The sequence below is a fragment of the Hemisphaericaspora subhashii genome, assembly GCF_019202705.1.
Source record: "Hemisphaericaspora subhashii strain CBS 10753 chromosome Unknown scaffold18, whole genome shotgun sequence".
NCBI classification, from domain to species: Eukaryota; Fungi; Ascomycota; class Pichiomycetes; order Serinales; family Debaryomycetaceae; genus Hemisphaericaspora; species Hemisphaericaspora subhashii.
The window spans coordinates 1,727-14,088 of record NW_026057280.1 but is presented as its reverse complement, the minus strand read 5'-3'; the positions used below and the strand labels follow the sequence as shown (position 1 = coordinate 14,088).

Below are 12,362 nucleotides of genomic sequence, written 5' to 3'. Positions count from 1 at the left end.
GTTTTTGACATATAGAAATAAGATTAAAGATTGTAAATGTAATTTTTTTATTAAGGTTACATCCTACTTACTTACTTGTAGTATCAGAACACGTTGAATAATTTTTTTTTTTTCTTGTTAGAAATTTTTTTGGTTTGAGTTTTTTTTTTTCTTGGATTTTATTCTTAAGAGTGAAACGCAATTATTGTTCTATGATAAGGTGTTGAGTCCTTGGCAATTAAAAGGCGGTCTCTGATTTAAATTTATGGAATTGGAGTTATTAGTTTGGGTTAGAAAGACAGAGGTATACCAGTCATATTTATGTATAATTAACCTATATAGATATTATAAATTACATGCCAACTACGACTTCTTTCTTCTTTTAATATCAGGAGTATTATCATCCACCAATTCTTCAGAAGTAGACTTCGCTTCCTCCTCCAGTTCCACCTCATCATCATTTGCATTTTCCTCTCTATTTTCATTTCCCCCATTAGCAATATTAGCAATATTTATTCCACCACGAGATTGTCGCCTCTTATGCAAACTAGGCAAAGAAGTACTACTCGGATTTGCCGACAACCCCGACGACGCCTCCGACTCCCCATCATCCTCTTGATCATTAAGCTCATCATCCAAAAATTGAGGATGTTCAATTTGTTCTTCAGTATCTTTAATCAATTGTTCATATTCTTCTCGTTTCATTTTTCCTTCTTTCATTAATTTTTTAAATAATTCACTTTCAGATGTTAATTTATGATGATGTAATGAGGTGAGGATATGAGGTTTGGGGGATTTTGTTCTCATTAATAAGATTTCTTGTTTTGTTGGCATACGTGATGCACTTCCCTGTTGATGAATTCCATGGGTTTTGGTATTTGCATTCGTCGATGGGATGGTGCTTGCAGCACCACCGGTGCCACCAAAAGATATTTCACAAATATTTAAATTTCGATTTGGATCAATTCCTTTCTCATTCAATCTCCTCAAACTTTCTTCCCCCTGTATATCTTGTTTAATTTCCGGTAAGATTTCTCCACATTTTAATGCGGCGGCATCTTGTGAAGTGTATTCTTTAGCATGAGCAATTCTGCTATGATTTAAAAAACCTTGTGCTGATGAGAAATTACTTCGTTGACAATCAGGACATTTTAGACGGACAACTACTCCATCTGTTCTTCTATAGAGACAACCTAATGCTCGTTGGTTATATGGTGGATACGCCAGTGGTTGCGGGTGTTGTTGTTGTGGATATGAGGATTGGGAAGTTGTGATATGAGAAGTACTTGATGGACGTAATGATGAAGTAGTTGATCTTGTTCTATATATATGACCACTACTGCTGCCAGCTGGTGTTGGAGGCAGTATTCCAGCAGGGTTCACTGGATATTGGCTATGTTCAATGGGAATCCCTTGGGATTGGTGTTCTTGTAGTGGTTGTAATTGTTGTTGTTGCTGTTGTAATTTCATGATATTTTCATAAGTTGATGATAATGATTTATTCAAAATGTCAAAATATTTAATAGTAAAATCATTTGGTTCATTAGTTAGCTTTACATCAGTAGGGATATCAAAGAATTTACGTAATATTAATAATTGTGATTCAATTTTATTAATTTCTTTATTGGTTAATTGTAATTCTTTATGTTTTAATTGAATTTCTAAATCAATTTGATTGGTAATGATTTCNGTTAATTGTAATTCTTTATGTTTTAATTGAATTTCTAAATCAATTTGATTGGTAATGATTTCTTTTAATTTATCCAATGGAATCTCTTCAAGTTTCTTGAGAATTATCTCTTTATGATTGGTGGTGCTACTACCACTGCTACTACCAGTGGCTTCTACTTGTTCTTGTTGTTGTTGTTGTTGTTGTTGTTGTTGTTGATTTGCCATTGTTGTTGTATTGGGTGATATACTTCTGGACAGTGTGAATTCATTTGGAGTAGTTGCTATGACTTCACCTGGTGATATACACTTATCTATCTGTTTCTGTATATCTTCCATCTTCTTTATGTTTATTCCTTTGAATGAATGAATGAAAGAACAAGGAAGAAGTAAGAAGTAAATTAATTAGAAAGTTTAAATTAAAATCACAAATAGAAAAGGACGTGTACTTTTACTCAAAAAAGCAACAACGGTTATTAATTGCAATAAATTCCTGTATATAAGACTTTCCTTATCTTTTATCATTGTAAGAGACGATGAAGAAACATAACAAGAACACATATCAGAGACATTAGAATTAGATCAAGTAGGAATATAGATTAATTAAAGTTAACAAATCCATCTCAACTAATTACGACTTCTTATAATACAAATTATACATACAATAGCCGTCCCCCCCCCCCCCGTCACCATTAAACGTAAGTGCGTTAGGATGGGTCTACACCTTGGATAGCGCTAGATGGTGATGAATTTGGAAGGGTGGTGTCGTTTAGTCGTGTGCGGGGGTAGCCATTATAGTGAAAACAAACAAATCAGCAAGCAAAAATTATATTGGATAGATGATTCAGCAATGACGCCGATCGAGAGAGATCATGACATGCTTGATATATTCATTTATGTGGATCAAGCTTCATCAAAAGATTATCCATGGGACATGTAATTTGGAATGAGAGTGGTTTTTGTAATGGGTGGGGTGTAGATTAGGGTTAGCAATACATTGAGTGGGGTTTAATGCTAATGATGATGAGGTCCATTGGGAGGTTGATATGGGACAGTAGAATAAATGATGGTTCGAGGTTTATTCCGCTGACATAGAAGACAGTGGCCGGTTCGTTGATATCGAGATTGATGGCTAAAAGTGAGCCTAGTGTGAAAAGGTGAAAAAGTGTTGTAGGTAATCGGAAGCAGATTGTCTGTTGTTATGCAATTGATTCCAAAATTGTGTCCAAACTTTCGTTTGTGTGTTTGCAAGAAAGTCTAGTTGAGACCATCTGATTCCGACTACAACACTTTCATCTTTTCACACTTGGTAGTTACAAGTTATTAGGGACAACGTTCTATTAATATCCCACTTATTAGAATTTTTCTTGGAAGTAACCAACCAGCCCACCAGCAACATTCCCAATTCATACCCGGTCCACGTTGACCTACTACTACTATTACATTCGGAGAGCGACTTATTTCGGAAGTTAGCAAAACAGCTGATGCGCGGGAACATTCATTGGTTATCTTTCAAAGATTACACAAAACTTGGAATGACTTGTTACCCAGATATACATAATTATCCCTCCACCAGACTTTGTACAACATTACACAAGAACACAAGAATTCTCGGATAATAAATGCCTTGTCTTATTTTGCTCCCCCACACAAATTCACACATTCAATATTTTAATCGCCGAAAAAAGGATGTTCCCCCAATTCTTTATAAATACCCACCTCATCTCTCCCACTGTCACGTTTTCTTCATATTCTTAATTTCATTCTACCAATCCTGCCAATCGATATAGAAACAGTTAAGAAGAAGAACAATGTTCAAGAGAAGTATTCTTAATTGTCATCGTCGTCTTATTCCAAGACAGACAAGAATTGGTTATAGGAGATCTTATTCAACTGGATCTACTACCTTATCTTCATCATTGAATCCGGCATTGGTATTTATTGGAGGATCAATAATTGGAGGAGTGTTAACATATCAATTTGCTTCCAAGTCCAATTCAACCACTGCTGAAAAGTCAATTGCACCTGCAACTATCACTACCAACATCGATCTCGCATCAACATTACCATTAGATAACCTCTCCCCACCAACTTATTGTACCGATGAACAATTACAACAAGGTATATCCGAAATCCGTTCCCTCTTCCTCCAGACTACCCCCCATTCATCCACCGTTGACGAATCCCTCTTGATCAACAATACTCAAGAACAATTAGATTCCCATTCCGATACATATTTCAATTCTCATCATCCAAAACCTCATGAACGTCCAAAATATGTCGTATACCCGCGTACAACTAAAGAAGTTTCAGAAATTATGAAAATCTGTCATAAATACTCCATACCCGTCGTTCCTACCAGTGGAAGATCATCACTCGAAGGACATTTTATTCCTACTAGAGGGGGGATCTCAATTGATGTAAGTAACTTATCGGAAATCTTACAATTGAATCAAACTGATTTAGATATTAGTGTGCAAGCCGGAGTCGGTTGGGAAGAATTAGCGGATTATTTAAATGATTATAATTTATTATTTAGTTCTGACCCGGGACCAGGTGCAACTATTTCAGGTATATGTGCGAATAATGCCAGTGGGACAAATGCAACCAGATATGGAGAGACATATAAGAATGTCCTTAATTTGACAGTTGTATTAGCTGATGGTACAATCGTGAAGACTAAACAACGTCCAAGGAAGTCGTCGGCGGGATATAATTTGAATTCATTGTTTGTGGGGAGTGAAGGAACATTGGGGATTATAACTGAGGCCACATTGAGATTACATGTGAAACCCACTGAAGAATCGGTGATTGTGGTTCCATTTAAATCAATTCGAGATGCCGCTAATGCCGTGAATGATATTTTGTTGACTGGGATTCAAATGAATGCAATTGAATTATTGGATGATAAAATGATGAAAGTTGTAAATGCCAGTGGTGAAACCAGTAGGAAATGGCAAGAAATGCCAACGTTATTTTTAAAAGTTGGTGGACCCAATATTAATGTCATAAATGCCACCATTGATCAATTGAAATCCATAACTACCAGGAACAACAATCTTGATTTCCAATTTGCGTCTAATGAAGATGAAAAGACCGAATTATGGTCCGCGAGAAAAGTCGCCCTTTGGTCAACTATAGATCATGGCAAATCTTTGGATCCAAATATGCAATTATGGACAACTGATGCCGCTGTGCCTATTTCTCGATTACCCCAATTCTTAACTGAAACCAAAGCCGATATCGATTCTCATGGTTTAAAGAATACGTTGGTGGCTCATATTGGTGATGGGAATGCTCATAGTTTTATATTATATACTCCGGAAGAAAGAGATGTGGCTGAGAAGGTGGTGAATAATATGGTTCAAAGAGCGGTTCAATATGAAGGAACATGTACTGGAGAACATGGGGTTGGATATGGGAAAAGACAGTTTTTGTTGGAAGAAGTTGGACCAATTCCAATTGATTTAATGAGAAGAATTAAATTGGCTTTGGATCCAAAAAGGATTTTAAATCCTGATAAAGTATTTAAAATTGATCCAAATGATCATGAACATTAACCATAACAACATTTTATATTAATTGTTTATTATTTATAAGTGTTTCTTATTAAAATTTTGGAGATATTTCTACATGTTTATTAGTGCGGAATAATATTACTCTTTTCGGATGTTTGTCAAGAAATGGTAACAAATTGCGCGACGCGTAGTTTCTACATTTTGGTTTTCTCGATCTCCTCATATGATTCTCATCTCTAGTTTAGATTCAACATCTTTAGCAAACCACAAACAATCCGATCAGAATGTCCTCAACTAGCTCCAACTCATCTGACATCCCATTAGCAACAATCGCCAGAATCTTTAAAGAACTTTCATTCAAAGATCCAACAACAACAATCACAATTTCTACATTAGATTTATCATCAGAATATATAAAATTATTCATTAATGAAGCAATCTTACGATCAAATGAAGAAAGAATAAAACAAAATAATGGTGGGTTGGAGAATGTGGTTATGGATGATGATCATAATGAGATGAATACAAGTAGTACTCAATATCCTACCATGGATGAATTAGATGTAGAAGAAGTAGACGCTTCTGATGATGAGGAGGATGAATATATTCTAAATGATGAATCCAATACTCAAAAACAATTAAAACAAGTCAATCAAGAATCGAGGGGACGTGTGAGTGGTAATGGTGGGTCAGGGAATGATACCTTAGATTCAAACCATTTGGCAAAAATCGCTGGAATTCTTTTATTAGATTTCTAAACCAAAGACACCTTTCCAATATCTACAACATTCCAATAACCTAATAACAATTTCTTCTTTTCAGGAGCAACAACATCCTTCAAACTATCCGGGATTGAACTTGTCATGGACACATATACAGGCAATCTCAAATTGAACACCTTGTCTCCTCCTGTTCCTTCTTGCTTGTTGGATAGTTTGATGATTATAGGAACCGAACACCAATTGATCCCTCTTTCGATATATTCATTCAAATTCTCCTCGATCTCATCATTCCCCGGTGGCGGCTTATACAACACATCTCCTTTTCTTAATATCAATTCCAGTTTTCCAATTGGGTTATTTATGTTTAATAATGCCGTAGGGATGGTTTTGATTAAATTCGGAATAGTCGGACCTAATGTGAATTCATTCTTTGGTATTGTTGATGATACTGATACCGTTCCGTTGATTTCAAATGTGCTGGGGATACTTATGTTTAAATGCATCTTAGTTGTCATGGGGTTGATGAAATGGAGTAATAGGATCTGGGTTGATTTCCAATATTTGATCGATTTGGTGAGGAGTTTTTCAGGATGATTGAAGAGATTGGAAATGTGTATATTTGGTAGATAGTCGATTGCATTGAATTTCACAGTGTATTTATTTATGGTTGGTGATGTTGGGGTTTGTGATTGGAGAATGGTATTACAATCTAAACATCGTATGGTCTTTTTTGTAGTTAGTTTCTTCGCTATTGGATATTTCTTAATTGGTTCAACTTCCAATTCTTCTTCCTCTTGTCGTTGCTCTACGTCTGCTGATTTCTTCATCATTAATTCAAGATTCTTCCTAATTTGATCATCACTCTCATCCCGTGATTTCCTAAACTCAAAATTCTCACTATTTAATACTCCCTTCTTAATCTCCCCGCACAACTTCTGAAACCCATCCGGATCCTTCTCCATCTCATCTCGAAGTATATAATGTAATGACTTCGGTTTGTATACCACATCAGTCACATATCCCCATTCACAATAAACACAATTAAACCTAAATGATTTCCCATTCTCTTCATGATCAGTCAAACTAATCGACAAATTTGAACTACATTCAGGACAAGTGAAACAATTCCTCATACATTGAGATATGCCAGGTTTTTTGGTATAGTCAGTTAAACAATTGCTACAGAACTTGGAATCGATGATGAAGGATGTTTGATGGGGTGGTTTGGGGAATTGACAGGTTGGACAGAAGTAGAGGGTGGATAGGGGATGGATGAAGTTGGTGGTGATGTTGGAGCGGTCGAATTGGAGTGTGGAACAGCAGTATATGTTTGAATTGTTGTAGATTCTTGACATGTTCTGGGGGCAGGGGCTGTGGTTGATAAGATATTTCATTGACTGTTCATTTATTTTTATTTTTTTCCAATGTAACGTAACATTTTTGAAAATTTATTATGAGAGTTTAAACATCTTCTTTTCAGAGAATGAATAAACAACCGACTGCTAATAAACATACGATTATAGAATTATTTATCCTCCAAAGAAAGTACCCCGTTAGGGGTAAGCAAATATAAGGAAATCTAAGTCCACCAAGTGGAAATGTTCGTTGTTGTACCCTAAGATAAACAAGGCTCAGTCCACCTCTTTTGCGGAGCTTGCTGTGTAGGATTTCTCGATATTCTACGAACAATGAAGTGGGGTTCTTTCATGAAAGATTGGCGTGACTCAAATATCCCTTGAGGTTGATTTCTCGAGTCAATAACCCTGTTTTAGTGTATTGTGACCAGTCCCAAAATAGAAAGTTAAATTGGGTCTTTATTTTGTTTCTTTTTCGCAGCCATTTTGGAGAAAATCATATTGAATGGCAACAATTTAGTTAAAGAATATACATAGAAGAATCAATATATACGCATGTTGTGCAAATTAAGAAATCATCATCACAACTCACCTCAATTAATATTGCCAATGAATATAAAACCATATGAAAAAGTTTTATTTAACCTTGGAATGAATTCAATGAGCTTGTCGCGTGCAAAACGATATTTTTTTTATGTGAGGCTATGTAAAGGCTTTAACCCCATCCCATTATACTCCATTTTGATCATTGCTTTCTACATCAATATATAAATAATAAGTAATCTCCCCGGATTTTATACTAATAACATTCATACAAAATGACACACTAACAATGAAATTAGCATATTTCATATTATACGCATTAATATCTGGAACAAGTATCCTAAACTCAACCACTCATCTCCCAACCCTCTCGGCTCCCACAAACTATTTCCTTCAAAGTGACCCTTCAACCCCAACCGACGCCTCATTACCCAATTTCGGTTTGAATAAGAACTATACCTGGCAAACAGTACTCGAGAATCTACAACCTAACCAAAAGTTATTCTTCATCCAACGACACGGAGACGCATATCACAACATAGCCCCAAGTTTATTTTCACCCACTGATTGGAATTGTTATTGGCAATTCCAACCAGGAGATGGGAACATCACTTGGGAAGATGCAGAATTGACCCCGACAGGCCAGGAAGAAATACGATCCCTCTCGACTCAAATCCAAAACACGACAGATTTCCCCGAAGTGGAGGTATATTATGTCAGCCCTTTGAGGAGGACACTTGAGACTTGGGATCTAACATGGAGAAATCATACTGATAAAATACCCACCATTAAGGAATTATCAAGAGAGACATATGGATTAGATACCGAAAGTGAACGACATTCAGAATCATACATTTCCGAAAACTACCCCGGATTTGATTTTGAGCTGGGATTTCTGGAAGAGGATGTTTTATGGACTCCAAATGTGCGTGAAAATAGTCAACATCGGAATTTTCGAGCTGCTACTTTGTTGACGGATATATTCAGGTCCAATAATGGGACAAATGTGATCAGTATCGTTTCTCATGCAAATTTGATCCTGTCGATATTACAAGTCGTGGGACATCGGTCATGGTCATTGGCTACCGGGGGTATGATCCCGGTTGTGATTGGGATAAATGATGTATATATGGATTATGAATTGAATCAACGATGGTTGGATTATAGTGATCTTTGTTCCAATTCGAAGTTTACTAAGACAATGACGTTTACTACTGGGAGAACTAATTTTCCCGATGTGACAACTACGATTGAAGCAGGTTTGAGTACATTAGGGCTGACGAATACGTCTGAAACTAGTAGCGAATCCCATTCGACAAAGACAAACACGGCGAATTATGGTTTAAAGGGGGCATCTTTTAATGGATTGCTTTTGGTTCTACTATTATTTATTTAGTATGTTGCTTTTTAATAAAAAAAATCTATGCATTCATTAAATTAATATCATTGAGAGAAGAGGGAAGGGTAATCAGTCTATTTCATTTACAGCCATGTAACTAATGACCAAGTTGGCAGTGGCAATTATTAGAAACAGTTTTGTTTTACTACTGCAAGAAACTCTCTATCTGGCTTAAGAATTGTAGTTCCAGATGTAACCTGTGCCAACAACCTGCATTTCCATATCGAAGAGGACAATATTTGCCCCAATTAAATCGTACTTCTTTGTCAAATGTTGCCAGCTCATTTGGGACACAAAACCAGCCTGTTGTAATGCAAGCATACTTATAGTACATTTTGTTAACTTTAACCGAACAATAACAGTTCGACCACGCCGCATGTTTTCAGCAGATGAAATCCGAAACGTGATCAAAGGATTCAACTACCAGGTAAAAAATGCGATTCCTTATTCACTTCTTCTCATCTGAAACCAACCACTTGGTCTTCAAATAGAACACACCCCCCTTATCAGGATTGCACTAGGAATGCAGGTCTGTCTATGTTGCATATATCCGCTATTTTATATGTATGTGAACCCAAAAACTTGTGGCTAATGAAGAAATATTTTTGTAGTTCAAATATTGCGCTTTTTTTGAGCATATTTTGCCACAATCGGTTTGTGTCGTTATGTGATAACGTTGCATTATCACCGAGGTACATATTTAGAAATGTCGTTTGAAATGAGACTTGAAGGGATGAATATTGAGCGGTTCGTCCGGTTTGTAATTGAGACTTGGTGATCTTGATATTCTTGTCACTGACATGCGTATACGTCTGTGTTGTTGAAACTACGGAGAAACCGCTCTGAAATCGGTTTTCTTTTCAAACTACTCTTGTTCTTGAGGTGGCTATCTTGAAATAACAATTATTTATGGTTCCATTGAGCTAAACTAAATCTATCTCTAGTACTATTTTCTTTGTTCCTTTTTGTTTTTTAGATGGAAGGATATTTGTTTATTTGAGAGCAGCAGTTTGCTGCTTCTTTTGGAAATTTAATACTCTTACACTTTAGAAAGTTAGTACAACTCAAAACGTGATTTGATACAAGCTTGATAAGAGAAGACTCGGATTCGAGGTTACTTAATGAACCCGATTTGAAGACTCAGATGTAATAATACTTCATTGCTATTGTAGATTTCATGTCTTTCAATTGACATCGCTTTATCACGAAGTATATGTGAGACCGTTGAGGTCATTTGGATGCAAACAAAATTTTTTTTTTTGCAACCTAAAAACAAATGTAACATTACGCAAAAGAACAAGTTGCAACCTAAAAAAATATTTTAAACACACACATCTGTCAACGTTTCATTTTCACACACACACATCCGGTCTGTCAAATGGGTTCTTCTACTGATTGAGATTATGTCTAGAAGTTACATCCAGAAATTTAAGGAATCAGATGGTTCGATCAAATCTGAAGATCTGGAAGAAAAGTTTGGACAGGCTGTAGTCATGGATTGTGTGTTGTTTGGGTATCAATAAAGCCTCACTTTGACAAAAGCTAGCTTTTTTTGTACTTGCTGATATAGAACTTAGAAATATGAAGACTGAGTTTCTCTTGACCGTCAGGGTACAACCGTTAAAACAATTACACGTTTACCTCCTGTCTCTTGATGATATTTATCTTATATGATATGGGATTATGGATTTTTTCTATCAAATGTTTTGATCAACTGTTTTCCATTGAATAATATTTCTTTCTCATTTCATTATTTTTTTTTTTTTCAATGTCTGTTGGTTGCAACATTACATTTTTTTTTTTTTTACTAGAGGGGCGGAATCAGTCCATGTCAAATATCATCATTTTTTAGAATAAAACCCACTTGAATTCCACATAAATACTACAACTATCAATATGTCTGTTTGTTTTCTAGAAGAATCCAATCGAGTCTAACGACCAACAATCAAACAAATACAAAAATATGGAAAGCACAGATTCCACATCTTCTTCAGGCAAAATACAATCAAACACCCTCCAAGAAGAAAAATCACACAGTTCTATATCCTTCCTAGGTGACAACAACGAATATGTCGTCATAAATGGCGCCATGATCCGTCGACACGTCCTTACCTGGCCCCAAGCAAAACATGAATATGGAAATTCCGCTGCTATCGGATTGGCATCATTCGGATTAAGTACTTTCGTGCTTGGATTTTATCTTGCAGAAATTGGTGGGGTTGAAGTTCCTAATATTGTCGTATCTTTGGCATTCAGTTATGCCGGGATAGTAGAGGCATGTGCTGGTGTTTGGGAATTGATTAATGGGGATACGTTTACTTCAACCGTGTTTATCAGTTTTGGTACGTTTTGGATCTCATTTGCGTCGATAAATATCCCTACGTTTGGGATTATGGATGCTTATGCGGATGAACCTGAACAATTGGGGAATGCAATTGGGTTTTTCTTGTTAGGTTGGGGGATTTTCTCCTGTATGATGACGCTACTTGTTATGAAAACTACTTGGTCATTGTTGACGTTGTTTGTGACTTTGGATTGTACATTTTTCCTTGTGGGTGCATTTTATTGTACTGGGAACCATGGATGTAAAATTTCTGGAGGGATTACGGCGATTATTAGTGGGATTTGTGGATGGTATGCTTGTTATTGTTCAATTTGTGATAAGAAGAATACTTATTTTATTGCACCATCACTTGCCATTCCTGTATTTACCAACCAGTCAAATTAATTATTAACAATATATATGTAAATTAGAATTTAGAGCATTCATAAACAATTAATTTTTAACTGTGTGTATTCACTTTCTGAATATATTTCCTTGTCATTCGTAGATCTCTACGGGACCTCTTGGAAAGTATGTAGAAGAAATTTCATAAGCAAAGTCATTTTTTGGTAGCTATTAGCAACAACCACCAACATTCAAGGAGATTCTACACAATATGTCACCAAATCTAGAACCATTTTTCAACATGCATACTCAGACATGAAAGGCGCCTCGTAAACCCACCTTCTAAAAGAATTGCAAACAACAATAAAATATTTTTTTCGGGCGATCTGGTTCGATTATTATATTTTTTTTCAAATAAAATAAAAAATGTCTGATAATTTAATTTCTCTTGTCTATTCTCGCGTGTTGGTAGGCGATTTCTTCAATAGTGTTGACATGANATCTCTTGTC

At 35.9% G+C, this 12,362-nt stretch overlaps 6 protein-coding genes across 6 annotated transcripts; 4 read left to right on the top strand and 2 right to left on the bottom strand. All coding sequences in view use genetic code 12, as the record gives it.

Moving 5' to 3' along the window:
• Positions 1–342: 342 nt before the first annotated feature.
• J8A68_002636 (uncharacterized protein) lies at positions 343–1,986 on the bottom strand (the record flags this gene model as incomplete). Its single annotated transcript, XM_049406408.1, has 1 exon — positions 343–1,986. The coding sequence occupies one exon, from the start codon at positions 1,984–1,986 to the stop codon at positions 343–345; it is 1,644 nt and encodes a 547-aa protein (XP_049264008.1).
• A 1,472-nt stretch (positions 1,987–3,458) lies between these two features.
• On the top strand, positions 3,459–5,207 carry J8A68_002635 (FAD-binding oxidoreductase; the record flags this gene model as incomplete). Its single annotated transcript, XM_049406406.1, has 1 exon — positions 3,459–5,207. One exon carries the CDS (start codon positions 3,459–3,461, stop codon positions 5,205–5,207), a length of 1,749 nt encoding a protein of 582 aa, XP_049264007.1.
• A 242-nt stretch (positions 5,208–5,449) lies between these two features.
• Positions 5,450–5,923, top strand: J8A68_002634 (uncharacterized protein; the record flags this gene model as incomplete). Its single annotated transcript, XM_049406405.1, has 1 exon — positions 5,450–5,923. The coding sequence occupies one exon, from the start codon at positions 5,450–5,452 to the stop codon at positions 5,921–5,923; it is 474 nt and encodes a 157-aa protein (XP_049264006.1).
• Positions 5,924–5,945: 22 nt separating this feature from the next.
• J8A68_002633 (uncharacterized protein) lies at positions 5,946–7,020 on the bottom strand (the record flags this gene model as incomplete). Its single annotated transcript, XM_049406404.1, has 2 exons — positions 5,946–5,963; positions 6,043–7,020. The coding sequence occupies 2 exons, from the start codon at positions 7,018–7,020 to the stop codon at positions 5,946–5,948; spliced, it is 996 nt and encodes a 331-aa protein (XP_049264005.1).
• A 1,054-nt stretch (positions 7,021–8,074) lies between these two features.
• J8A68_002632 (phosphoglycerate mutase family protein) lies at positions 8,075–9,181 on the top strand (the record flags this gene model as incomplete). Its single annotated transcript, XM_049406403.1, has 1 exon — positions 8,075–9,181. One exon carries the CDS (start codon positions 8,075–8,077, stop codon positions 9,179–9,181), a length of 1,107 nt encoding a protein of 368 aa, XP_049264004.1.
• Positions 9,182–11,147: 1,966 nt separating this feature from the next.
• Positions 11,148–11,912, top strand: J8A68_002631 (acetate uptake transporter family protein; the record flags this gene model as incomplete). The annotated part of the gene is made up of 1 exon (XM_049406402.1): positions 11,148–11,912. One exon carries the CDS (start codon positions 11,148–11,150, stop codon positions 11,910–11,912), a length of 765 nt encoding a protein of 254 aa, XP_049264003.1.
• Positions 11,913–12,362: the final 450 nt, after the last annotated feature.